The 27705-nt window shown below is 37.6% G+C and overlaps 2 protein-coding genes across 10 annotated transcripts in view; both read right to left on the bottom strand.

Annotated features, from left to right (window-relative positions):
- WDR19 (WD repeat domain 19) overlaps positions 1-4276 on the bottom strand; it is a 47629-nt gene extending 43353 nt beyond the window's left edge. For 2 of the 4 annotated variants that reach the window (XR_012587089.1, XM_074587826.1), the window contains exons 1-4: positions 4180-4276; positions 2689-2780; positions 2539-2604; positions 676-801 (exon numbers count right to left, since the gene is read on the bottom strand). Coding sequence is in view for 1 of the 4 variants with exons in the window: in XM_074587826.1 (XP_074443927.1) it covers positions 676-801; positions 2539-2604; positions 2689-2780; positions 4180-4185 (290 nt within the window). In the remaining 3 variants the exon portion in view is untranslated. Of the gene's footprint in view, positions 1-675; positions 802-2538; positions 2605-2688; positions 2781-4179 lie in introns of those variants that run through there. The other 2 variants (XM_074587827.1, XM_074587829.1) reach the window with 2 other exon arrangements.
- Positions 4277-4634: 358 nt separating this feature from the next.
- KLHL5 (kelch like family member 5) overlaps positions 4635-27705 on the bottom strand; it is a 62060-nt gene continuing 38989 nt past the window's right edge. For all 6 annotated transcript variants that reach the window (XM_074587824.1, XM_074587820.1, XM_074587821.1 and 3 more), the window contains 7 exons: positions 20604-20816; positions 16404-16590; positions 15271-15495; positions 14815-14977; positions 10805-11017; positions 8279-8450; positions 4635-6202 (listed from right to left, as the gene is read on the bottom strand). In XM_074587824.1, the coding sequence (XP_074443925.1) occupies positions 6146-6202; positions 8279-8450; positions 10805-11017; positions 14815-14977; positions 15271-15495; positions 16404-16590; positions 20604-20816 (1230 nt within the window). In that variant the 3' untranslated portion in view covers positions 4635-6145. The remainder of the gene's footprint in view (positions 6203-8278; positions 8451-10804; positions 11018-14814; positions 14978-15270; positions 15496-16403; positions 16591-20603; positions 20817-27705) is intronic.

The following is a 27705-nucleotide window of genomic DNA, read 5'->3' as shown; positions in this document are numbered from 1 at the left end:
CCTACAGACAGAACGTTTATGTAGAGTGCAATAGTTTAGTGGAACAGATTCAGAGAAACTAAAAGTTTAATTGTTAAGCCAAACTTATTTGTTAACCCAATGCTTGATTGTTACATAGGCCTCAGGAGAGTTTTAAGTCTGTGGCCAAATTCAGAAAGGTACGGATTTGAACCTTAGAGTAGGATCACCTGAAGTATCTCCTCCCACCCTAAACCAGTCTGCTTTGTGAATAGCATATTCGTCCCCTTATAAATCTAAGGGGAAAAAGTCCTAGGACCACTAAACTCACTTCCCTTACTTTTAAGCTCCCTTTTACTTGTGTGAAATACTTTGGAGAAAGTGTAGCTGGTGCATATACACAAAAAATTCACCCACCCTTGTTGCTACCACAAAGTGGAAACATTGAAGAGGAGCTCTCTGGGGACTTGGGCATTATTGACAATTAAAAAAGAAACAAAACCCAACCAACCCCAAAATCTCCACCCACAACAAACGTTTCAAAACCAACAAATCATACCAAAAAGAATTTAGCAACAAACTGCAGCACGTTAGTTTAACAGTATGTGTGCTATGGAAGGCTCCAATAAAAAGATGGTGTTTGCAATATAGCCTCCAAAACAACAAGCCACGGTGGTCCAAGTCTTCAAATGCACACTTTAAAATAAACTTTCTTACCTCATGCCACTGTCTACTTGGCTTGTTTTGTTTGTGTTCGCATCCCACAGAAATACAGCACTAGATTTGTCTGTGATTATTGCTAAAGTATCTCCATCCTTATCCCAGTCCATAGCAACACAGTTACTGAAGGAAAAAAAAAAAAAAAAAGACTTTCACTAATAATGTTAGAATATGTTTGTAAGTGTACAGAAACAGCCAGTCCCTGTCCTTCCTTTTTCCTCCCAAACAAACCCATGACAGATTGCAGATTTATCTGTCAAGTAAAATGACTTTTATAGCAACCACACCCTTACTCAAATCTCATCTAAATGACAGAGGCTGAAAGGAAGGTCATAAAAAACAGACTGCTACCCACATTCTAGTACTGGAAATACTGTCACCTTGATTTTCAAGAGACAGTGAAAATCCCTTGTAAGGTTCTACTTTGTCAGAGGCTATTCAATGTTGGAATTATTTTTCTCTCCGTTCAACAAGCATAACGAACCTGGACAAGAAACCTGTGCAGAAGCAGGAAAAACCTCTACTTGCAAATAGTTCCCTGAACCAAGAGGACAGCAGACTCACCCACAAGTCTCTTGTGAATTGGAAACAGCGTTGTTTACAACACCTATTTAAAGCACCATATACTGCAGACTAAGAACCTATGCCATCTGAGACCACTCTTTTCTTTCTAAATAAATACGTTGATAGTTTATGGTTAAAAAGATATCTCTATGAAAAGAATTCACTCTCATTACCAAAAAATGAAAACTCCTAATGCAAGCAATTTCAGAAGTGTCCTACTGAAATATACATTACTATAAACTAATTCAGTAAGCCTTCAGTTCCAGTTTCTCCTCTCTTTCTTTTTAAAACCTTAGCAGTTTATACTAGAGAATAAATATGGTCTATTCCCAAAACACATTCAGGAATATATAACAGTCAATCAGAACCTCCAGAGCAGGAATAACAAAGACAAAAATAAAGAAATAGGGAAACACACAGATTGATAAGTAGTAAACAAAAGTTCTATCAACATAATGGTAAGAGGATGCTTATAACATCAATGATTATAGCAGAGAATATTTGACATTCTGAACTCCATTCTTATGCAAGAAAGGTCTAGCAGTTAACAACTGCAGTTGGTTAACAGTTAACCAACAAATAAAGAAGCAAAGTTTGGCCTGAGGGGGAGAACCATATCCAGGCCATATCTGGCCTGTTCCTATGAACTGATTGCCTTTTAGCAGTTAGACTGCATCTTCTAAAGTACTCCACTTTTAAAATATCATCTGGAAGGAATCCAGTTTGTACACTCCAACACCACTCTGTGATGCGAACCAAAGTATGATAAGCAGGAAAAACAGTGAGATTCACTTCAGAAGTAGACTCGTGGTCTAAAGTAAAAATGCCAATGTATACGTTATGCCAGTGACATAAGCAAAAGCACTAAACCAAACGCATAACATCTTTCCTCATGAGGCTACAATAACTAATTACTAGAAAACTGACAGTAGCAAGAATGCTGTTTCAACAAGCATGATGCAGATACATCGTATACAACCTCATTATGTTCTTTCTTAATATGGTAGATATTTTTCTAACATTTTAATGAAGCAGATAATAACTCCTACTAATAATGAGTGCTTTGGATAGGAGAATATATTTTTCTGACTATTCTTGATAGCTTGTACTATGAGTTCAGCTTTTACTGTCTGAGATTCCATACATGCTCGCCAGTTTGTCTTCTTTTCCAGGTATGTTCACTGGAGATGGTATCTCTTCCTACAAAGTTCTCACATTGTATAAGCACCTCACCAGAAGAGAAGCATTTTAAAGAAAACAACAAAGAAAATAATTTAAGCCCATCTTAGTACCTACCCTGGTAAGCTGATTTCATTTCTTTTCTGACCATGACGATCAAAAATTTTCACGGCACGATCACCTCTAAAAAAGATTAACATATGGAATAATTCCCTGTCTTCATCAGTGATTTCTATAGACAAATGCAGTAAATATTTGTAATCTTACCCTGTTACAGCAAGGAAATTTCCCAAAGTTTTCTGCCAAGCAAACTGCACAGGGGAACCAGACCAAGATTTTTCTAATAGACTGAATACTTGCTGGGGGACAAAAAAGAACAGGAAATTATATATCTTAAAATCATAAGCATTTAACAATAAACAACTTCCTAACATGTTAGCAACTGTGAGTACTGTGAGGAAAAACACAACTTCTCTTCCTCTAACAACTTCTTCTTCCCTCAAACACAACTTCTGGGGGATTCTAATGCAACAAAGTACCAAAATTCCACAGAAAAATCTTCTGGTTTATGCCAGAAAAATCTAAGTTTCTGGTGCTGGGTGTCTGCATTGAGAACTAATGTGACTCCATCACAACTATTGTTTTTTCTCTTACACAGTTACTGGAAAAATTGCAAGAGACTCTCCCCTTTACGTCCAAAGACCAGAATGTTCAGTTCTCTAAATATCATGGAAAACTCTGGGACCAGAAAGCATCCTTAGCTTGTGAAACCAGAAGGGTCAACATCTACTCTTTTAAAGATATGTAACTATTTTGGGTCTTAACAGCTAAGTCCTCAAAACTACTCAACTGTAAAGAGAGATTCCAACTTCTGTCTAAGAAAGTGTCTCAAATTCCTTTTCCTTGCACACTACCTGCACAGATTTTTCTGGAATTTAGGTGTAAGATAAAGCCCACAACTTTGTTTCACAGCTTGATATGGTGATGTTTTCCCTCCCATGTCATCAGATAAACACCAGCACCTGGTGTCACCAAACACCTGGCAGGCTCACTCAACTCTTCACCAAAGGTTCCCAGACCTTCTGGGTGAACCTTAACTGAGGCATTCTTCGCATTGAATTAGTATTTTACTCACAGAGAGTGTAAAATTATGAGCACCACGTGACAAAGGCACAAAAACCACCTGACAGTTATGTTTGATTTTGAAAAAAAATTTAATAAAATCTGTGATAAATCAACAATAAAGAAAATCATTGTGGGAGGGCAGGCAAGCTCCAGCTCTTCACACTCCCCCTGTACAGTAACGCATAAACTAACACCCCCCCAAGGGGTTTGAGCAGAAAACTTTATTTTTGGCCCAACCATCCAGCCATCGCCCGAGGCAGGAGGGCTCCTCGCACCCCTCTCCACTACTAGGGCCGGCGTGAAGGCGCAGAGCAGGCAAGAGACCCGGCAATAACGGCCTAGGGCGAGGCAACGCCTCAGGTAACTGTCGCGGGAAGAACCAGCCCGGCCAGAGCCTCGCGGGGCCGTGGTTCCCCTGAGGAGGCCAGCACCCTCGGGCGCTTCCCGCCGCGATCCCCTCCCCAGGCCGCACGCACGGCCCGCCCGTCGCGAGCCCCGCTCGACGCCCCTGACCCGGATGATGCAGGGCGGAGGGGGACCACGGCCACGACGGCCCGCCGCCCCGGGGCCGCAGCTTCCCGGCGCGCCACCCCCCCTGCCTTCCAGCCGCGTACGGCGGCCGAAGGGACTCACCTTCATCGCGCCCACCGCTCGCTGCGCAGCGCCCCACAGCGCATGCGCGGCACCCACAGACCCCGCCCGTCCGCGGCGTGGCCGTCACCCCGGCGACGGCGGAGCAAAGGCAGTGCCATGAGCAATAGGGGGCGGACCCCCGCCCCGCAACCAATGGGGAGACGACGCCCAGGCGCCGGGCCGCAACAGGCCCCGCCCTCCGGCGCCGAGGCCGGAGGAGCCTCGGGGAGGGGGGGGAAGGAGTCCTGAGGGAGAGGTGTGTAACGCCACCGCCTCCAGAAAAGATAAGTGCTTGTATTTGAAGAATTGAAAGGAAAAGACAGTCCTTCTAAAGCTAGAAGTCCAGAAAGAGGAGCAGTAAAAATCCCATTTCTTAATGGGACCTGTGAAGTGGGGGATACGGGTGCCCTCCATTTTCTATAAGCTAGAGAAAAACGGCGCTAACCCGGCAATGCTGCGTTCAAGTTCAGCTGTATTCAGTTGCAAACAGTGCAAGTTTCATCACAAAGTTTCACTTCTTAGTAATTTCTTTTAAAACAATAAATAGTTCACTGAGAGCATTAATACATTTAAAATTACAAATGTACAAAGACTTTGGGTATCAGACGCTTCAAACTTTTGAAAAAAAAACATTCGATGAGCTCACATCTTCCCATTTTCTGTTACAAACACACAGGTATTACCTACTGTTCGGAAAACGTAAGGAACAAGGCACAGAAAAGCAAATACAAAAAGACTTTCTGAGAACATTCTGAGCGTTCAAAGCAATTCTGTGTAACAGCATAGGGCTCACGAAAGGCAAATTATAAAAATTTAAAATTAACAAATTAGGTAACTTAAATAAGGTAACTAATTTGATGTAATCCTGCGAGGCACACATAACTCTCCTGTAAAATGCTGAACATGCTTAACTGGTGGCAGTTAAGCATCTTGCAGGACTCGGCCCTTTACGTTCGGAAGTAACCTTACTGGAAAGATAGACAATTGCTTCATCCTAGAAAATTATACTTTTCAAATCAGTGCAAAGCCTCATGTAAAAATGTAATTAGCCTAGATGTAATGGAATGCTTAAAAAATTCCAAAGTGCAAATATTAAACTTAAATCGGTTAGCTTTTAATCACACTTTAGAATTCTTCCAATAATTCATGCTTATAGATTTTTCCTTAAAAATAGCAAAGTAAATATAAGAATCAAAGTAGAGAAAAAGTTACCATGTTCTGCATCTCATGTAAAAACTTAGAAAATCCAAAAAGTACACTGGATGTCAAAAATCTCCAGCAGAAATTATTAAATAGCAGATTTCTGTTAGCATAATAAGACAATATTTAAAATAAGGCTTTGGTTAAATAAAAAGTTTGCTAAACTAGGAATGATGATAAAAGTGCAAAAGATTCACCAAATACACAACTTCATTTCCAAGGCAGGCATTACGCCTGCCATTTACAATGGCTTGCATTGGTATGTCAGCCTGCGTCGTAATAGCTCAGACAGCTCTAGCCAAACATGTTTATTATAGGCAAATTAAATATATGGGGTCCAATGCTATAACTTGTTTCACCCAGATATAGACTCAAATTATATCATTTATAGTATCGTTCCTCTGCATGTTTGGTGGATCAAGGTCCTAGATCTGTAACACTTGATTATTATAGTGACTTCACTAATGAGTTCACTCATTTCTCAGCACTTCCTAAACAGAAGTCCTCTGCTGGCAACTGACTGGTTGCAGCTGATTTTCTTACAAATAGAATTCTTGTAACATACGGATAACAAAGATGACTTTTTGAAAAAAGTGCTTAATACTGGTCCGTAAGAACAACATGTACATGTTAGCTTGAGACCAAACACTTTGCGGTGGCAGATTGTCTGCACCTCCTGTTTACTGGTGCACTGGTAGTTTTCTTGAGGAAAAAAGAAATCATCTGAGTCTATGGAGGAGAATGTCACCTTCATAGAGAAGACAATCTACAGTTTCACAGTCACCACACATGCTCCAGCTCTTCCTAAGCACAATGGTGCAACCTGTAAGCAAAAAAAAATAATAAATACATCCATAAGATAAAAGCAGTCAGCATTAAGTCATGGTTTTCTTATTTCCTAAAACTGTTTAGTTAATGCTTGTAGTAACAATTGTACAGCTGCAGCAGAGTGGCAGTATCACCCCATTCTCTTAATGTGACTTAAAAACAAATAGCAAATTGGTCCAAAACTTGGACAAAAACCCACAGAAAAGGGGAAGATATTTTATATGATAGAGTGAAGCACTTTGAAAGCAATAGCAAACCCCAAGAATATGAAACAATTATTATTGATAATTTCAATTACTTGGTATTACAGGAAAAATAATCTTTTTTTATGATACAAACTGGACACCTGAGCTAGACAGTCTGACAACTAAGTAATGGTTGGCAAAACGATACATTTTTCTCTCAAACAGAAAATGCCAAACATGACAGGGGCGATGTCTCCTTTTTACTTGAATATTTGATAAAATTCTGTTTTAAGAGTTCTTGATATCAGAATCATTTCCAGGTCTCTGATTTTTGTATACAGAAGTTACTTCTGGCAAGACCCATTTATGCTGAGATTCTGTTGAACTTGAAGAGGAAAGTAGTTTCTAAAACTCACTTTAGCTTCCCCTTTTAAACTTCATATTATTGGAGTGCGTGTGAATAGCACACTAAGTTCTACAGAGATTACCCTGAAGACAAAAGGGGTGTTTATGCCAAATCCCCTATTTCTTTTTTTCCCCAGGAACAACAGACTTATCCTGCACCGTCTGTGGCTCTGACAAACTTCAGCTGAGAAAATTCCACTACCCTCTTTTGAGTTGTGTATGGATGAAGCAGTGGCAGACTGCTGACATTACAAGAGTGAAGGAAGGTACACAGACACTTCCAAATCCCTCTAGGAAGGGTTCAAAACTGTACTATATACTGGGATCATGGGATTCAGTGAGCTATGGAGGGTGAAGGCTAAGGATACAAAAATACATACAGATGGTCACCACCTAGACGTCATGTGAGATTCATTTAGATGCAACGGTGAGAAGCCTCTCCTCTTGTACACATTGTTTGGGGTTTTTTTTGTTTTTTTTGTTTGTTTGTTGAGTTTTTTCTTTAGCAGGCCAGGTAATGCCATGGGTTATCATTACCAGTACAGCCACTGAAGGCCCCAAGCTCTGGTGAGGCTCCTTGGTGACTTATGTTTTAAGATCTTGCAGCAGTATGAAGTGGGGGAAATGGACAGCTCTGTTTTCTGTGTTACAGATTTTGTTAGAGATCAGTTCTCTTTTGGAATTCGCAGTTTGGGGCTATTACTGGGATAGCATATTAAGGAGGTCAGAAAACAGCTACCTAAGTATTGGTGTCTGATGCTATTCTAGATGACCTTGGACACTGATAGACACCTCAGGGTATCTCAAATGGCAGCAGATACCTAAGGACAGCCTACACAGAAAGTCCCTGTGTGTGCTCTTCCCACGGAGACACACATTCCTGGAGGTATAAAAAAGTAAAAGTAACCAAGCATTGAATTGACAGTAATCGTTTCTAATCATGAATTGAATGGTTTTTGGGTTGGTTTTTTGTTGGGTTTTTTTTGTTTGTTTTTGGTTTGGTTTGGTTTTTTGAGTTGGGTGAAGAGAAATGGGAACAGGCTTCCTGAAAGTTGCACACACCGTACATAGCATTCACATCAGGAAGGGATTATTTATGAAAAGATGATCAAAACCTTGAAGAAATTGATAAACTTGCTGAGACACACATTAGAGCTAAAACTAACCTACATTTAGCATTTATCTTCAGAATAGGAAGTCATGTAAACAGAACCATTTATGATAGTTTGGGGAACATGCCAATTCATTTTATTAACAATAGTTGAAATTGTCAAAGAAAATAGCTATCCTGTTGCCAAAGAAAGAAGGCCAGTTTATTGGAAGTTAACAATCCCAAGATGGCAGACAAAGAAAAAAGAAAGACTTACAATAGACGAGTGAGAAAGTGCTTCTTGGAGAAGTATTTGAATTCTCCTTTTATGAAGAGGCACACTTGAAATAACAAGATAAATAGTAGCATATGGTCTGATCAGAAACTGTACCTGTGTCCATTCATTTGTCTGGGGATCGTAAGACTCCACTGTATTAAGGTATGTTTGACCATCGTATCCTCCAACAGCATACAACTTGTCACCAAGAAGACATACTCCCACTGCATCTCTGCTAATGCTCATAGAGGCCACAGCAGTCCACATATCTGTTTTTGGATCATACCTAAAAGATAATTTGTGTTATGCTCCAAAACTGTTGCCAAAATTCAACAGAAAAAAATGTACACAAATTGACACTCTTAGGGTAGTAAAAAACAGGTATTAGTACAGCATAGATTTGGGTGTTAATTTCAAAGGACTTTTTCCCCAAAAGTATTCTCTTTGAAAATGTTTCTTTAGTCATCTAGTAAGACAGTCAGTACTAGCTACATATCTACTTTGTGCTGCTTTCCATATAGTAATACATGCATAAACAGGCAGCTGCTCTTACTACATTTCTTATTGTATGTCTAAACATACCATTCCTGAAACTGTTCTGCTGCGACACGGTAGTAGAGCAAGTGCTTGCTCTAAGTGGTAAATGCTACATGTCAAAGCACAGGCTATTCAAGTTGAGTGTGGTACTATAGAGTTACTTGCCATGAAAGACTACCATTAAAAAAAAAACAACAAACACCAAAACCACACACAAAAAAACCCAAACTGAACCCAAAAAACAGTTTGGGAAAATTCTGCAAGAAATGCAAAACCCTTAAGACAATTTACAGCACTTCATTTAATCATAGCTCCATATCATCAGAAGCATCAGCACAGTAAAAGAGTGTTTAATGAAAAACATTAAATGTGATTCTAGAACAATACCAACATTCTTTACAAGTCAAACTGAGAACTACATAGGAGAGTTCATGCTGTTCTTATGTCAGGGAACATATTTTAACCTGACTGAAAATGTGGCAGAACTTGTGGCAGAAATGATGTCATCACAGAGCTTTGAAGGGCTCTGAAGACCTATACAAATAAAATATTTATTTGGCTAAGAGACTATCCTAAGATCACACTTGCTGAAAGCAAGTTTGGAAGATACTAGTCTTAATTTGTTTGCATGAAAAGCGTAGATATAAAGAGCTCTAACAATTTTATCTGCAGTTCTCTAGTCAAAGTACTACAGAAATGCATGCAAGCATCATCGTAACACAAAAATACTGCCTGAAGCACATGCTGCAAATAGAAGCATAATGTAGTGAAAGAGGGTGATTAGTGAGCTACATACAGAATTCACTTTTCAATTTAAGTTATTTCATAATTAATTTATAAACCAATGTATTTATCTGGGAAAAGCAACTTTTATTGCAAAAATATAGTGGTAAACAAATACTCAAAAGCTTAGTGTGGTTTTATGAAATTGGTAATTTTTTTACCATGAAGCTGATGATACTCAATTTCACCTCTCAAAGACCAAGGACAAAATGCATTACAAAATTATTCCGATTTATTGAAGTCATATGTTCTGTAACTTTATTCAGAGAATAACTTTTTCAGAGAATATTGATGGAGAAAAATACAGGGACCTATTGTTTTCTCTTGTGCTTCTAATTATCTGTATTCCTCAAAAAATTTGGTAATTGCTATATAAATAGCTTCCTATCTGCAAACCTTTCTGGGGTCTTTTTAGTGCAGCGTCCATATGTTAAGTGGTATGGGCCACACTTACACGGACCCCCCATGTATTTTGGGGTCTATTAGGACACTGAAAGTTTAAAAATTACATCTCTTTTTTGTGGTGTTTTGGTTTTTCTTCTTTCTTTTTTTTTTTTGGTAGAGGCTGAGTCACATCTTCCAGCATAAAGAAATTTAGTAAACGGAGAAGATGGGTGATGAAGAATCACTCTAAGAGTTGGGAGATAACAGGAAAGAAGAGAAGTTTTACTATTGGGGCGGGGGGGGGGGAGAATTAAAGCATATTTTAGAAATACTTGAAATGCCAGCAAAGACTTAATAATGCAGTACATTATGAAATATGTACTGTCCTTTTAAATTATTTTATGGATCACACATGCTTCTGCAATTTGTAATACATTCATTCGTTCATTCATTAGTAACTATTGTAAAGACGTACCAACTTTGGAAAGACTGAATGACATGCCAGTTTCCCAGTGTCATCAGGGGATACAAGAAAGAATAGGATATTTAAGGATCCACAAACCCTGACTGTTAACTCCTTTAAAAGTTATAATACGAATGATACAGACTTCTCGTGTGAAAGTAGTTCTTTAAAAGCATTCAATTCCAAATTGTTCTCAGTAATCAATCATAATTCATTCAATGAGACTGTTAGAAAAAAAAATATTTCTAGATGAAGTGCATTAGGGAGAATTCGCTGTAAATCATCTGTCTTGGCAACATTTTGAACTGTATTACAACTACACAGTTATGTTTTTATATGTAAGTTTCCTCTGCTCATGCAAAAAATAACATGAGTATTTTATTGGATTTCTACTTACAACTCTCTCCATAAATCACTGGATAGACTAGCACTATTAGAATTACTATCAGGATATGCCTTTGTCAGGGTATTACCTTTCTACGCAGTCTGACAGCCTGGATGTTAAGTTTGATGCTGGGGCATCGTGACCGCCTATTGCATACAAGAACCCGTTCCAGGTGGTTACTCCTACACCACCTCTTCTTTTTGACATCTGAGCACAGAGGGTCCACTTGTTTGTATGAGGATCAAAACATTCTACTGACTTAAGACAAGAACTTCCATCTCGACCACCAACTGCATAAAGCCTGCAAAGTAAAAAAAAAAAAAAAAAAGTAAATAAATATTGTCTGAACAAGACGAAGTGTCTAGTGGTGTATGAAGGACTTTCATGTATTTTAAAAGGGGCAGTTTGGAAGGAGATTTTCAACTTTCAATAGAATGTTCTGTTGTGAAAAATCAGGTAAGCGTTTGCTCCAGTCTTTTCCTATTGTCATGATCAATGTATAGTAACAATAATTTACAGAACACTGGTATCTAAAACACAGCATTTATGTTCTAACCTATGCACGTATCTAACATTTTCAAAATTACTTATGTGACTTGGCAGACAAAGGGCCCACTTCTAGCAGAGTCAGGAGGACAAATTCAGTAGTGGATGTGTGCATGGAACAACTCTGCCCTGGATCCTCTTCGGCATTCAAGGATTTTTCTGGACCTGGGCTTTAGTTTACGAATGGCAGCACTACATTAAGTCCCTCACACCCAGTAGGTGGCCTAGTTTGCTCAGTTCTAACAAAAAGGTTTCTAGCATTTGGCATTACAAAGCGTTTCAACCTTTTGGAAAGCCTAGAAGGATAAGGTTTGTTTTAGGAGCACTCTATCACTGATGGATCTTTAAAAGTAATCAAATAATCAGACTAGATAGAGAATTTATGCACAGAGTTTATGAGTAATCTGTGCTTAGAAGCAGAAATGCCCAGCACCGTTATTTGGAAAGGTAGGAACTCAGAAGCTGTTCTAAAAAGGAAGCAATGCATCAGAAGTAAAGTTCAGACCTGAGATGTCATGAATGAAACTCTTTCGTAGCCTAATGCACATTATAGCATGGTTAAATAATCAAATAAACATTAGATACTATATAGAATGATAGTGTGAACAATTTACAACAGTTACTATGAAGCACTATTCAAGATGTCCTCATTTTGGGAAACACCATTGTTCATTTTTTTAAATACACTGGCCAACAAACTTAAATACAAACATCTTGTAAATATAGTTGACCTCGTAGTTCTCAGTAATAATTTTAATACCCTTTAAAAAAAATACATTTCCATGGAAGTTCCCATGTTTAATAACACAACTTGTTTAAGGTAAGGAATGTACTGAAGGATACTGAAAAATCAAGTTGCAGTTCCAAAAAGTTCATGACTAAAAATCAATGCAATGCTTTGCAATGCAATACAGCATTTAAATGAGGCCTCCCACTTTACTTCCCCACAAAACATGAGAGAGTTTGGATCACTTATGCCGTGATTTCACATTTAGGACACGGAGAAAGATATATTAATTTCTCTATATGAAGGTTTTGAGCAAATCATCTGAAATGTCTCGTTACAGATAGATACTACTAGAAAGTGCAGAAGTTACTGCTCCCTCGCTGAAATGCAATAAATTTGCATGTACTTTATGCTTTTCAGCTATAGCCATCTAGTGTTGCTACCTACATTAAGAGTCTAGGCAATGTTCTATAATAGAGAAATATAAGGCTCTAATTCTGATGCTTTTCACTGCACCTGGGACTCTCTGATGAATGTATAGGAAGCTTCAGACCTAACTTAAGCATGTGAGACTGCAGCTCCAAGGCAGCCCAAGGCACTCTGCTTGCTGGTTGTTCAAGTTCTCTCCTTCCTGCCCACAGTGAGCATTTATTTCCATTCTTTCCTGCACTTGTTCCAAATCTTACAGGACCCTTAGCAGGACACTAACCTTCACGCCCCACCTCCCCCCCCCAAAAAAAAAAAAAAAATTGTGAAAAGCTTTCTGCTCCTTTACAATACTCAAACTACTCAAGGGAGATGTGTCAGATGTTACATAAGCAGGAAGCGAAAATTTGTGGTCAAGAGAGTGTAAATATTCTGCCACAACCACAATACTACCCAGCAAATCAGGTTAGCTCTGTCTCCTATGGTGTTTCTGTAGCCACCCTGGCAAATTATGGTTTTGATAAGCCAGCTACAAGGCTGGTGGAAAACTGGAAGGACTACTGGGCTCAAAGGGCTGCGATCAGCAGTATGAAGTCCAGCTGGCAGCTGGTTACTAGTGCTGTTCCTCCCAGGCTGATACTGTGGCTGATACTGCTCAATGTCTTTATTAGTTATCTGAAAAATGTAACGGAAATCAGCCTTAGCAAGTTTACTGATAATATCAGATTAAAGGGAGTTGCTGATACGCTGAGGGGCTTGGTTACTATTCGGAGAGGCATAGACAGGCTGGAAAAATGGGCTGACTGTAGTCTCATGAATTTCAGCAAAGGCAAACACAAAGTCCTGTACCTGGGATGGCATATTCCCATGCAATAGTATAGGCTGGGAGCTGACAGGAAAGGAGGCAGTTTAGCAAAAAAAGACTTGGAAGTCCTGGCAGACAAGTCATCAGTATGCCCTTAATGTAATGACAGTTGATCCCCTTTGTTCAGTACATAGAAAACTGCTTCCAGATACTGTGTCCAGCTTTGGGCTTTCAGTACAAGACTGGAGCAAGTCCAGCTGATGGTCACCAAGATGGTGAGGGAGCTAGAACACATGACGAGAGGCTGAGAGCTGCCTTTGTGCAGTCTTTAGTATTCTTGAGACAGCTAAGGAGGCATCTTACTGCTGTCTTCAACCACCTACTGGGAGGCTATATAGAAGATGGATCATTCTCAGAGGTATGCAGTGAAAGGAGGAAGAACAACAGACAAGATGAAACATGGGAAATTTCAATTGGATATTAGAAGAAAAATGTTCGGTAAAACGGTGGTCAAACATCGGAACAGGTTGCCCAGAGAGGCTGTTCAATCTCCATCGTTGGAGATACTCAGAAGTCAAATATGACCTGAGCTACCTCAGTTAAATTTGAAACTAGATCCAGCTTTAAGGTCGACCCGGTTTTGAGTTGGTGTTGGACCAGATGACTCTAGAGGTGCCTTCCAATCCAAATTATTCTATGATTCTGTGATACCAACTGATCTTTATTTTTGTAATAGCTTGATTCAAGTACCACTTGTATTTTGGGATGCTATAGAACAATTACACTTAGGAAAACAGTGAAAATCTAGGATTTTCAGTCTAGGAATCATGGCCTGCAAACAAAGACTGAAGGAGCTGGAATTATTCTGTTCTCATGACAGAATACTGAGGGGACATGTGTCTTTAACTGCAAAAGGCTGTTGCAAATAGGAAAGAAAAATGCATTTTCCATGGTCACTTTGGATAGTACAAACAATAATAAATCAGCAAAAGGTATTTAAGACTTGACATGAGGAGAACTTCACAGATGTGTTAATAGTTAAGCAAATTGCTTAGGAAAGTTAGGGAAAATTTACCACTGAAGGTTAAGAACAAGATCACTCTGGCTATGAGCGTTTTACATATAGTTGATTCAGCTTTGGGGTAGCAGAATGTACTGCAGAGCTCTTTCAGGTCAATTCCAACCATTTCCTGTGACTGCAACATAAAGTGACCTAGTTGTCTGAATACGCTTTCTATTAGGAATTAGGCATATTTTCACTGAAAAACAGCTTTAGAAATTTCAGATTCCACTCTAGATTAGATTAATTCTGTCTCCGTGAAAGAGAACAACCCTTTGCTCCGTTCTCGATTAAGGAGATGGTAACTACTTATTTGCCCAAAGAGATGGTGTCTCACAAATGATCCTGAGGGGCACTGTGATGCTGTTGGGAAGCTTGCTTGACCCAACACAGTATCTTTTCTGTGAATGAAGAAATCTGGTTCTTAATGCTATCAACAGGTATGTATGTATCAAGAGAAATAATAGTCATTTAGGATGGTCCTCTAATTACATTAAAATAATGAGATAGAAAACAGAAGTTGCCTTCACGTACTTTCCATTTAATATTGCTACACCAACAGTGCTCCTTGGAGTTGACATACTAGCTACAAAGTTCCACTGACGAGCCTGTGGATCCCATCTTTCTACTGTATTCAGGTAGCTCCAGCCATCATGTCCTCCTACAGCGTACATGGGACCTTCCAATACAGCTACTCCTAAAAAAACAGATATGAAAAACAATCACTTCTAGATAAGGGGAAAAAAAATCACGTTTTCCTAGTGACAGTCCAGCGTGCACCAAGAAATATTTAAAAACAAATAAAAAGAAATTTCCTTTTGGTAGCCCATGCTAGATATAATCTGAAGGAGAAAAGACGTTCAATAAGCAGTTGGCATTAAAACAAAGTTTCCACCCCCCTAAACTTGTTTTCTGAATGTTTTCTTGACCAATCCTAAAACAGATAACCTTTTAAAAAGATGCATTCAGCCTTTACAGAACTCTACATACCAAGACCATGACGATGAGTGGACATAGGTGGCATTACACTCCAAGTTTTCGTTCTAGGGTTGTAGCACTCCACAGTATTCAATGTTTTCAGCCCATCTCTGCCACCAACAACGTACAATTTATCATCTAAGACTGCAACTCCAAACTGTAACCTTCGTCCATTCATGTTTGCTACAGGAGTCCACATGTTGGTACGAAGTTCATACTTTTCAATGCTTGTAGCTCCTGAATGACAACATATGGAAATTTTTAAAAAGAAGTATGAATTATTAGGATAGCTTTTATTTTAGCAATACACTGATCCTACAAGACAACGTGTTCTTAATTCTATTTACACAAATAGTCTTTTCTGACTTCCTCAGGAATTAACTGCATCATTATAAAGGAGGACTTTCTCAGTGCTTATCAAGATAAAAAACAGATTCCTAACTGCTTTGCAGAATCAAGCCTCTAGAAATACAAATGTTAGGAATATAAAACAACCCTGGTGAAATGCAATTATATATTGAAATCAACTGGTTTGTAATATTAGAAAAAAATCTGAAGCTGTGTGACATGAAGTACTAAAGTGCTAACTTTAAAATGACGAGTGAAAGAAAACGCTTTCTTTGCCATAACTTCTCTAACTTGCCAGATTCCTTCTAACTACCATTAAACAGCATGGAAGTGTCTATAAAAAAGAAAATCCAAGTAGCTCTGACAGAACCTTTCAGCAATTAGTCAGAAAGCATATTTTTTTTTGTTTTTCATGCATGTGCAGGTCACCTTCGTGCCCTTTTTGTCACTTTCTTCCTTTTCCAAATTACTTCCCACTCAAGCAAATAAAGATCAGTTTTCACTCATTTCAGCACTTCACTACTCAGAAATCAGATATTCCCTTGATAACTTCAAATCAATCGTAACTGTAACTTCCAGAATGCTTACACTATTATCAATGTATCAAACCAGGACACAAAACTACACAGGTTTGGTTTTTTTTTTACCCAATAAACAGTGTACAATTAAGACATTTCATGTTCTATACTGCAGAATAGTTGAATTTCAGAATTAACACGTTGCAAAAACATCTATCAAGCATTTCTTTTAAAAAGAACCAAAACAGCTCATCAACTGATCATTATATGTGCCAATACCTTTTGTTGCATCCATTCCTCCAACTGCAAACAACACGCCCACTGTAGATTTTCTAGGTTTGGTGCGAGGACTTTGCAACATAGGTCGTCTCTCTGGCAACAGATGGTACTTCATTGCTTCCATAATGAGTTTTTGACATTCAATGTCATCCCGAAAGAGTGCATTATTTTCCATATCTGCCAGAAACTGTGAAAAAGAAAGAAAAATCAAACAAGCTGTATTGCTAAAAGCCACATGAAGAATAAAAACAAGATTACAAGAAAACATTTTATCCAAAGACTTCCACTGCCTGATTTAAAATCTGCGTATTTTCAAAATGGTCATATATATAAAAAAAAGACTAAGGTAAATATAAACTTGTAATAAGCAACACATTCACATCTTAAACTAAGTACCAAAAAAAGGAAGGATATTAATGGATGATTTAAGCTTGATGATCCCAAGGAAGAAAAAAAAAAATCTACTTGTGTTCTAGTGCCACTACAAGTATGTTCAAGGACATGGAATCAGACTCTGAGTATGTTAGTTTAACTTCACACTCTTACTTCTGAATCTACCCAGTCCAGAGGTCTCTAAAAGCTGCTTCAGGCACAGGTTGAATATTTTAATATATATTCTATTACTCTATTATTCTATTATGACAGTGACCCAGATCACAGTATATCAATTAAAATCAAGAGTGCAAGTAAATTTAAAAAGTGTTAAATTTTAAACCTGGCTTAAATAAAATTCAAGTTAAATAAAGACTACTAATAAAAGCTATTAAGTTTAAAGATTCTGGAGTCTTTTGTACTCCATGTTTGTCAGACTGCAGGAGAAATGTATTAGTAGGTTGAGTGTCCTAACTGTAATTATTAGAAGTCTAGACAACTGGCATTTTTCTGAGCTGCAAGACATGGCCTGGGTAACAGAGAAAAAAGTAAGTAAAGTGCCCCACTGAGACTTGGACAGTTGTCAGAACAACGAGAAAAAGGCAGATGCCTCTGAACTGCCACTACAAAATCCGAACGCTTTGTGACTATTAGAAATGTAAGTCCACAAACCAGAATGAGATGCCAGATTGTTGAGCTGTTGACAGCCAACCCGTAACAGGTACAAAACTGCTGTGAAATTAGTAATGAGGAATAGTAAAGGGACTCATTACGAAATAGTTATGCATAATATGGTATGAGTATCCCTGGCTTAAAGCTGCCTTAGGACTGCAAAGCGGCAAATGTGACATCCACGGCTGCGGAAGAGATACAGATAAGTACAGGCTGCAAAGCCTAAACACTTCTGAATCAGGCAAATCAACAGAAACTATGACAGAAAACATAATTAACATACACAGAGAATAAAAATTAAAAAACCTAAAAACTTTCAAAGCCCTTCAACTGCAACTTTTCAGAAAACTGAGCCTGACTTTTGCAGTATTTCTCTAACTGGCTAATGTTCTCATTCTATTTAAAATAGCAAATTAAATGTTCTCGTGTAAATTGGCAAAGGGACTAAATTTTCATTCTTTAACTTTCAGTACTTCCCATTGTTTCTTCTCTCCACCCAAAGCACCATTTATCATTCTATGACTTCACACGAACACTTTGTGATTATAAAATAGTAAAGTAAAAGCCATCTTTTAACTGCCACCATGCAATGCTATAAAATTGCACATGGTTTTAAAAAATTTTAAAAAAATCAATGAATTACTACTGTCCTATTGGACATTGTCATAGTTGCATGCATGAAAACTAAGGCTCGTGGACAACATGACCAATTCAGGCCGCCAATGTATTTTTTTCTGATAGACAAACAGCATTTAATATTTAAAGCAACTCCATGTGTGTATATATGAGTTTTGCAACAAGATGCAACCTACATTTTCTCCAGTTTCTCTCACCCCCCCAGCCTATAAAGAAGTTATCTACAGCACAGTCTCAATCTCTGAAAGCAACTTCATCTCAGTTAAAAATAAATGCAATCTAAGATTGTTTGGGTACCCAAAAAAATCTCCATGCTCTTGAAACTAAGCCTACTGTATTACAATTTTCTGTAAATGTTGTTCACTCAAAGAACTTGGAATGGGTGTACTTAAATTAAAGCAAATTTTTCCAATTTTTATTACTTACATAGCTGCTTGTGCTAAAAGCATAACTGAGCAGTTACAAATTACATGCTAGCAGGAAATTAGAGTCATTGGTAACCTGATGAAGAGAAAGGTAGTGCAGATACTGAAGTAATAAGAATTTCTGTCTAAAAGGAAGCTGAACCCACTTTGTAACTCAGAAATTGCTTAATCATCTTTTTCATTAATTTATCAGAGATGGAATACTTGCCACCTTACAGCTTAAGAAGCTGACAAATATTCATCTCTAGCCTTTGTAAGAGCTAAAAGAGACTTACGAGTACTTAGGAGACTGCTTGCATTAACCAAAGAGATCACAGAATGCTATGTGCAAAGAGATGCATAAAAACACAACCAACAAAACTGAAAATTCATTATGATATTTTGCATCCAGTGCTGCAGTTTCACAGTATTTCCCAAAGTGTTTTTTTTAAACTGTATGAATCTAATATTCTTTGCATCTCTGCTTGCAACGCTATTGATTTCAGCAAGTCGTTCAATTTTCTAATTTCATTTCTTTCAAACAGCTTTAACCCTTCAACCGTAAAATTGGAAACCTTTTCATTATGTTATGTTTGCTATCAGATTACCTAATGTCACGTGATCATGAAGCAAAACATAATTCTGAAAATGTTAAGACTGTTTTAGGCACTTTAAACCAATTTACTCAATGCACTAGTTGTTGTCATATTAAAATCACAGCTCTAACACTTTAATTTGTTAAAGAAAGTAATAAATAAAAAGGCATCAGAAAATTATGTTATTAGAAATATATGTATATATTTGGAGAAGACATGAAAAATTAAAGATAAAATAATAAATATGACATTGCTTTTGCATTTCATTCTGTTGTTTTCCTAATTAGTTACTGAGTGGACATAATTTGATTTCAGTACATATTTCTGGGATAAATTCTGTACTTTCAATTTCTAAAGATGCTTCAATTACAGTGAATTAAGAAAAAGAATACAGCAGTGGTTACTTAATTATCAATTAATTAAATGCTCAAGAAAAAAATGATTTCCACTAGGTCAACTGGCTTACACTGTATTGTATTTCTTGAAAAAGTGAATTACACAGTCGAGGCCACAACTGAGAAAACCCTCTCACTGCATATATATTAATCGCTATAGAAGTACTAATACTAAAATGCTTGCTCGTGAATCTTACTATCGAGCAAGAGGATACCAGATTAGAGGTAACACACAGAATGTTGTGTATGTGATTTATCACTATGGATGAATCACACTCAGTTTTTGTTGTGTTAGTGAATTCTACTTATTATTCAGGTTCCATAAAAATCCATAATAGAGATAATTGTCACTAAACTGACTGAAAACTGTAAAGCAAAATCCTTTGATTGTATTGTAAGTGTTAAATATTACTAATGAAGGTCCAGCGAGGAAGGCTAGCACAGGAAAAGAAAGAAGGGGAAAAACCCCAAACCAACTCATGCATGCTATCAGATAACGAATACAAAGCTACTCAAAACACTAACAAGAGCAGTCATTCCTACAGGACTAGGAAAACTGTAATTCACAACTATTTCAACAAACTGAGCTCAAGTCTTTTTCAGCTTTGCGTGTAAGTGTCCAAGAAGGAGAAAGAGTATTGATTGGGAAGAACAAAAAGTACACACAGATGGTTTATCAAGAGTTAATGGAAGAAAAGTCACTCCTAATAATCTGTTCAAACTGTATTTCCTAAATCTCAAGGACGGCTATAATTATATGAAGAAAGTGTAATGATCCAAAGAAATTGTGCAAGTTCCATGAAGAAATTTAAAAAGGACACACCTTCTAGTGACAAACATATCCTTGATAAGCATTTTTCTAGGCAACAGAAGTGATTTTTTCCTAGCAGCTCCACCCCTTCTTGCGTCCTGACTGATCACAGGTTAGGACCTGAATATACTGCAGTTCACAGACACAAACTGTCATGCCTATACAACATGCTAAGTCCTTATATGCAACTCTAAGAATCTAAGTCATTAAGAACCCTGAAGCTTTTATGATTTGTCACTATTAATATATCAATGCTGTAGTCATTATGCCCTTAGTAACCAAGGTACAAACTAGAGCGGAATTGAACAGTTTACTTGTGGAGCAAGCAGAGGCAGTCTAATGTAAGCCAGGAGTTTACTGAGATCTTTCCTTCTCTGTTCCAAGTCATGTCGAACCCACGTAAGTAGTGCATTCAGTATAGTTTCTTCATTAGGAATATTCATGTCATCACTTGCTAAAAGCTTTGCAATTTCAGTGGCTGGCAATAATAGAAATTCCTGGTTTCTAATTACTTCCATGAAGTTTTCCTGAAAAGGAAAAAGAAAAGTATTTTTAATACAGATGACATCATACTTTGAAGACTTTTTTATGGAACTCCTACTATATCTTCCCCCCCTTTTCCCTCCCTTCATGCCATCTCTCACTTGTGCCAGTAAGTACAACTGGAGAACTGACCTAGGAGGAAAAAAAAAGTAAAATAAAAGCATAAAAGCATACTGAGTTATTTTGACCCCCCGATCATTTTCCCAACTGTATCATTCAGTCCCACAGACAGATGTGCTGAAACAACTGAGGGGGAAGTGCAAGGACAGAAACGAGCAATGGGCCGTGTGTGGGGTTTACTGTCTTGGCACTGCAAATTGAAGAAATACTTTCTAAAGTACAGTATAAAAAAAAATAAAAGGTGCAGTTTGTTCTTGTTAACAATACAGAATACAGTGTAAGATGCTTTGTCAAGGGAAGAGCACAAGATGCTACGACTACTGGGCACATCTGTAACTTTTCATTACTGCTAGATTAAACTATGGTGTTAAGTTTTCAGCGCAAATAAATACCACTAACAATTTTATTGTTGATTTTAAATGGATCATTTTAAGTTTATTTTACAGGTTTGTAGGTTTTATACAGCCGATCTGACTGAATGGGGAGAAAAAACACACAAAGAATCCACAATATTGTACACTCCTTGCTTTATTAACAATATTTACTTTGATAGGATTCAGTTTTCTAACTTTCATTCTGTCATTTCCAGCAACAAATCCTTACTTCAAAATAGAAAAGTCACAATATGTATAATTCCTGACATTGATATCCTATTATTCAGAATACTAGGACTTGCAGAATAAGGATTCTCATGATTTGTAAGGATTCTCATGAAGTTAGGCAGAAATAGCAGAAAACACAATCAGCACTGGGAACTTACAGTAAGAAACCTGAAAGTGACAGAAAAGGGTGAGATCATGTCTATCCTCTTTCCCCAGGCACCTTTACAAGGCAGCAAAGGAAAGAAAAGTAAAAGCAGTGTATGAATCACACAGTCTTATATTTTGGTAGCTCAAAACCCAGTTAACCTCACTCTCCAAACTGAGAGTAACTTCATGACAATGAAATAGTACTACAATCCATTTAGTAAACGTGCTGTTGATTGCTAGATAGGTAGCCAAGGGGATGCTGGTTTTGCTCTGCCATCACATATACCTCCAAAACACCTGGAGGATAAAGTACATTAGATCCACAGTCAGGGAAGTCTTAACTGTGCCTCATAGCAAAAATTAGCCTTACTTAGTATCTTGTTTAATGATTTAAAAAGAAAGAATTGCACACTAATGAAAAAAATTCTGGATTAGAAGCACATACTAGTTAGGAAAAAAACAGGATTTTTAGGTCAAAAAACCGGAGAAGTTTGTGAGCAGAAGCAGTTACCATATAAAATGGCAACAAAAACATACAGTACAGTTTGGCATTGCATATGCAAAGGACATCGCAACAACAAAGTGAAAAAGGTAACACTTCTTCCTTTTTATTTCTTAGTCTAATAATTTCAAAGTTACACCTCAGTACTCTAAAAATATTAACTAATTAAAGAATGCTGAGCAAAGAGGAAAAAACTAATATGGAGTAAACCAGTCCACCTTAGATGAAAGCCACACATATGTAAGATGGCTACAGGTGTCTAAGGGGAAAGATCAAAGTGACTCCACTCTACAGCCAGCTCTGGAGTTGAAATTAGGACAAGAATTTAAAGTGTTACCTGTGCACATAACAATTCTGTATTCCCGGATAGAATTTGGAAAGGAAAATTTTACATTCAATATCTGAAAAGCTTTCCTACTAGAGATCCAATTGGCTACACAAAAGTAGTGCTTCCAAGTGAAAACTGTAGATTAAAAGGGAGATAGAACCGTCTTTTCCTCTTTAATTGGTTTAGGTCTCTGTATTACAAAATGAAAGTTAAGAAAATGAGCAAATACAGGAATTAAAAACAGTGAAAGGACTACACGAGTATTTAGTAGCACCACACATGCACTTATATTTATTTTACTCTGATATCAAATGCTTGGGAGTAAAATTGAAGCTGAAAACCGATCAAAATTATTTCCAGAGTTTAAACATGCAGTTCACAAAAATTCACATTCCACTGAGTTAATTTTTTTTCCACTGCAGTTTTTTGGTTGATTCTCTGTCCTAAGTTGGAGCTGTGCTTTAGTTTTGCTGAATAAACAGGCAGTGAGCACTGACAAAGAGAAAAGCCAACACTTACTACCTTAAACTTTCCGTATTGTCTATCCGGATCACAGGAAGAGGAAAGGGAAAGCACCTGCATGGAAAGTTTCCTTTGTCTCTGAAGGCAATGACAAGCTGCTCTTGCATAAGTCAGTCAAGAATCTTCTTTGGAAAGCTTTTTTCCAACTGGATTTAATCACTTCAACAGCTGTCATGTGTAAAAAGCCTGATTTTCCTTCTTGTTGCTTGCAGACAATTGATTTCTGATGGGAACAGATTCAACTTCCTCTTGCTCCCATTCTATTTTTAAAGCAGAGACTCCTTTTGAGCATAGTATCAAAGCATTCCACTGGGAATACAGCCACTCTGCCCTACGTCTGGGGCTTTTTATGATCTGAATCTGACAATTCCTCTTCCTCTACAGACAGAGATTCTGAAGACAAAAAGGAGGAGCCAGTGTATCTCCTAGCATTCTTAACCTCCTCATTAGTCTTTTCTTTCTTTCTTCTTATGGCAACTCTCTGTGGAAGAACAGGATATTTCAGAGAACAAACGGTCTGCAGTTTCAGTCCCTTGCTTTCTGGTCCTGAAAGTAGAAAAAGAATTTCCCACCCTCAAAATTAGCTCCTCAAAGAGCTTGGAAACTTTATCAAATGAATAGCCTGAGGTTTATGTACCAGCTAAAGCAGGGACACACAGTCCCCGTGCTCAATGCTGGGCATTGCTCATTCACATCATAACCTTAAATTCACACTTCAGCAAACGCAGAGTGAATAATACTGATATTCTTAACCTCAGGTCTGTCTCGGTACAGAGCACAAAAATATTAGAAGCACATAAAAGAGAAGAGGTCACATTACTTATTTCTAAGTGGTGCTTAATCCCCAGAGTGGGATCTAGTGACATGGTTAGGCTCCCTCTACACTGTGTCAAGGAGGATTAGAACTTCAGAGAGCAACAGGACACCTGCAGGCTGAGAAGGACGTACACCGAGATGGCCCACCAGGCAGCTCTAACCACAGGGCTCTCTTTAAACTCTGAACCTGGGCAGCCGAAAAGCAAGAGGTGCTTGAGTCGCAGGATCTGACTGAGAACAAACAGGGAACATAATTTTGTCTACTGGCTGCTCCCATCAGCTGAGGTAGGAACTCACAAAAACTGAGCTATCTGACCCTTCTGATAAACTATTCACAGTCAGATAGATGTCAGATAGCAGCTGCTTTCCTTTCAGTCCGCTCTGATTGCTGTGGTAAGTGATAAACCAACCTGATGCTTTCGGTGTGCCCAGGGTGTGTTTAGGGTACAACTATTGCAGCTTGACTCCTCTCTGCGGAGTTTCTGGATTCCAAAACGGGCTGGGGAGCATGCAGAAAACTATTTAGTCTTGCCAAGGCAGTACTCATCTATTTTGCTAGGCTGAAATTAGGGTACTTGAAAGACAGAAATATATTGGGTTTTCACAGATGAAAAGAAGTGAACGAGTATTTGCAAAGTCAGGTGATTACCCAGCAGGATGTTTTGGACTGCAATTTCAGGCACAAGAATATAAAATCCTTATTTTAGGCAATTATTGCCTAAAGTATTGCCTTATTTTAGGCAATCTTTGGGTCTGACAAAAAAACCTTGACATTTCTCCCCTTTTCATGCTCCCCCCTACCAAGAGGGCAAACTGTACCTGCCGTTGCAAGAAAAAGAGAGAAATTATACCTCTCTTCTTCCTCCTCCCAAATCATAAACTATATTGCAATGATTTTTTTGTTAACCAACTCCTGATTTAAAAGAGGAAGCATGTCTAAGTGTCCCACATCAATTCTTCTGCAAAATTCCTAGCTTCTATGCTTGGCCTTACTCTGTTACTCTCCAAGTTTTTCCTTCTTATAAACAGGCATTGGCTGTGCTCAGAAATCATGCAAACTCCAAACTTAACTTCATCTGAATCTTGTAACATTTGATCACTGCTCACATACTTCTGATGAAAATCAGCATGACCTTTCACTCTGCTTTAAGCGTGCAAAGCTGAGCAACAAAGATTACAAAGCTGTCTACACAGGGATTGACTAAGGCACTATCACTTATAGTGTTTATAATGTCTGCTTTTTTTTTTTTTTCATTAAGAAAGTTAAAATCTGGCTACTGACACTTACCTAAGAACACCTCACTACTCACCATAGATATTTCATGTTCTGGCAGTAACACAGGCTATCTTTTCCTCAGCTTCCCTTTGGTTTACTGTTTTGTGACAGAGGAGCTATTGGTTTTAATTCAGGATACACTATCAACTGCTTCAAACAAACAAGGTGACAAAAGGGGCGTTTCTTTTGACTTTGTGAAGACAGCAAGAAAAATGCACAGAAGGCACTCTGTGTGAAAAGGCTTTACGAATTGAACAGATACACTACTGGCTAGCCTATTAAAAATCCTAAATCTATAATTGTATGACCCCAGTACTATATATAAACAACAGCAAAACAGGATAACCTGTGTACAAAAGATACCTTTATCCAGATACATCTCATGATTCTGTCAACTTATTTTAAATCCCTGATGCATAAAAATCAGAGTTGCTCTTTACACAGCATTAAAATCCACAACTGATCACTTCAGTTTATTTTATGTTTTACTTAATGCCTCCTGAGGATTTTTCAAGCTTTAGTTTGCAGTGTCCAAAAATTGACCTGTTTTGATGGTAATCTTAAAAAGGATTCTCCTCTGAAAAAACCTATCAGCCCTTCTTATTCTTTTTTTTTTTTAATTTCACTGTATTACGTGATTAAAATCATGCCATAAAATGATGCTAATGCTTTGCAATGATACTAATGAACATTATACAGACAAAGCAGGTCTATTAACAGAGGTAGGTCTACTAGGATAACTCACTGATTGGTCCTTCAGTTTAACCAAACGCTTATTTCATCTGAATTTCTAGTCTTCATGAAAAGAATTATTTTAATGAAGCAGGTAAGATGCTCATCAAATTATAGTATGTATCATAAAAACCTTTAAAACCGAGAATTTGTTTTAATTGCAGAAAACCATTTATATGGCAATCTGGTTTGGTTTTTTTTCTGTCAAAGGAAGAAAAAAACCTCATAGGAAATAATGTATATAAACTAAAATTTAAGTATTTCATATTATTCATTACCTTTACTTCAAGTGCTTCAAAAGAACCAAAATTACATGGAAAAGCCAGAAGTATATACAATACTCAGTATAATCCCCCATTGTTCTATGCTGCCCACTGCAGCATAAAAATAATTTGTTGTTTTGACAAACAGAATTTCCAGGTACTACAGGTGCACTTAACCCTTATACTCTAATACTTCTTAATGGAAAGAGCATCAAGTGGCTAGCACTTACTACTGTTGAACATTTTATTTTTTCAAACAGCTTTTAAACAAATGAAATTACTTGGGGATTTATTTTAATTGAAGATTCAATTGGACTATACATTTCTATGCAGTTTCCATAGCAACACTCATTTCAAACTAAAGCTGCTGCTTCTCTATTACTCATTATTACTAAAATTCAATTTCATGTCTCTGTTGGAACTAAACAACATTAAAAGAGGCCTTGGGAAGAATCCATCTAGCACAACTAATTAGTTTTGAAAATGGCTTTTTAAAATCCACCTAATTTAAATTTCACCCACATCGAAGCCTCAAAAGCAACAATTTTGACACTGAAGTAAACAATGGCCAAAAGGCATACAACTATTTTCCTGTGGTCTGAACAAAAGAAAGATAGGTGCTGTAAAAGAATGGCTTTTAGAAAGTTCACAGCCTCTTTCCGTGACAAGTCATGAATTGCCAGTCAAAACAGTAAGACTATAGTCCCTAACATTCATCTTTAAAGATGCGTTAGTCTAACATTTATTACCATCCTGATCTTGGCAGTCCACTTATAAGGGACATGACAACAGCGCAGACAAAAATATATGCTTATTTGGAAAAAGAACAAATAGGTCAGAGGAGGGAGGTTCTCTTTTTGCACGTTTTACATTGCTGTCTCAGTCGCCATTAATTCTAATATTCCTCAAAGGCATAAGCCACATTTATCTTTACTGTTTTATGTGACTGTCTACCTAATTGCAGACCCCTTATTTTTGTTTGAGTAATAATGAGGATCAAGACTAGAAACATGTAAGTTGCAATCTGCACACTATTTATTCACCTGTTTTGGTAAATTTCAATGTGTACATAATTTAAAATAGATTAGAGAGCCACTCACTGAGGAAAATTGTGTGATATAAAAAAAGAGCTATTTTAAACACTATACATACTAAATTATTTTAAGTCAAGAAGAAATAATAATAAAAAAAGAAGTTTCTAAACCAGCAAAACCTAAGGCAGCAAGAATAAAAGCCATGGATTTCTAATACTAATTACAAGACAGAAATTACTCCTCTTGGATGCAAGCCAGTATCTTAATGGCAATGCAATGTCATGCCACACAAGCAATTAAGTACTATCTTCATTCCCACATCCCTTATGCGCTATGTACATGCCCACATTCAAGTCCCAAGAGCTTATATAGGCGAAATTTCATCAAGAAGAGAGAAAAGTGTCTCACGAAACTGCAAAGAACAGATGAACTGACTTGCCTCAGAGATAATTCTCCTGCCTTCTTCTGCTGATAACATTACCAAAATACGCTTGTAAGACGGAGAAGAACATTTTACATTAAAATGAAGGA

This window comes from Larus michahellis, chromosome 5 (genome assembly GCF_964199755.1).
Source record: "Larus michahellis chromosome 5, bLarMic1.1, whole genome shotgun sequence".
NCBI lineage: Eukaryota > Metazoa > Chordata > Aves > Charadriiformes > Laridae > Larus > Larus michahellis.
Note: the sequence above shows the minus strand (reverse complement) of the source record. Positions and strands in the feature narration are given on the sequence as shown.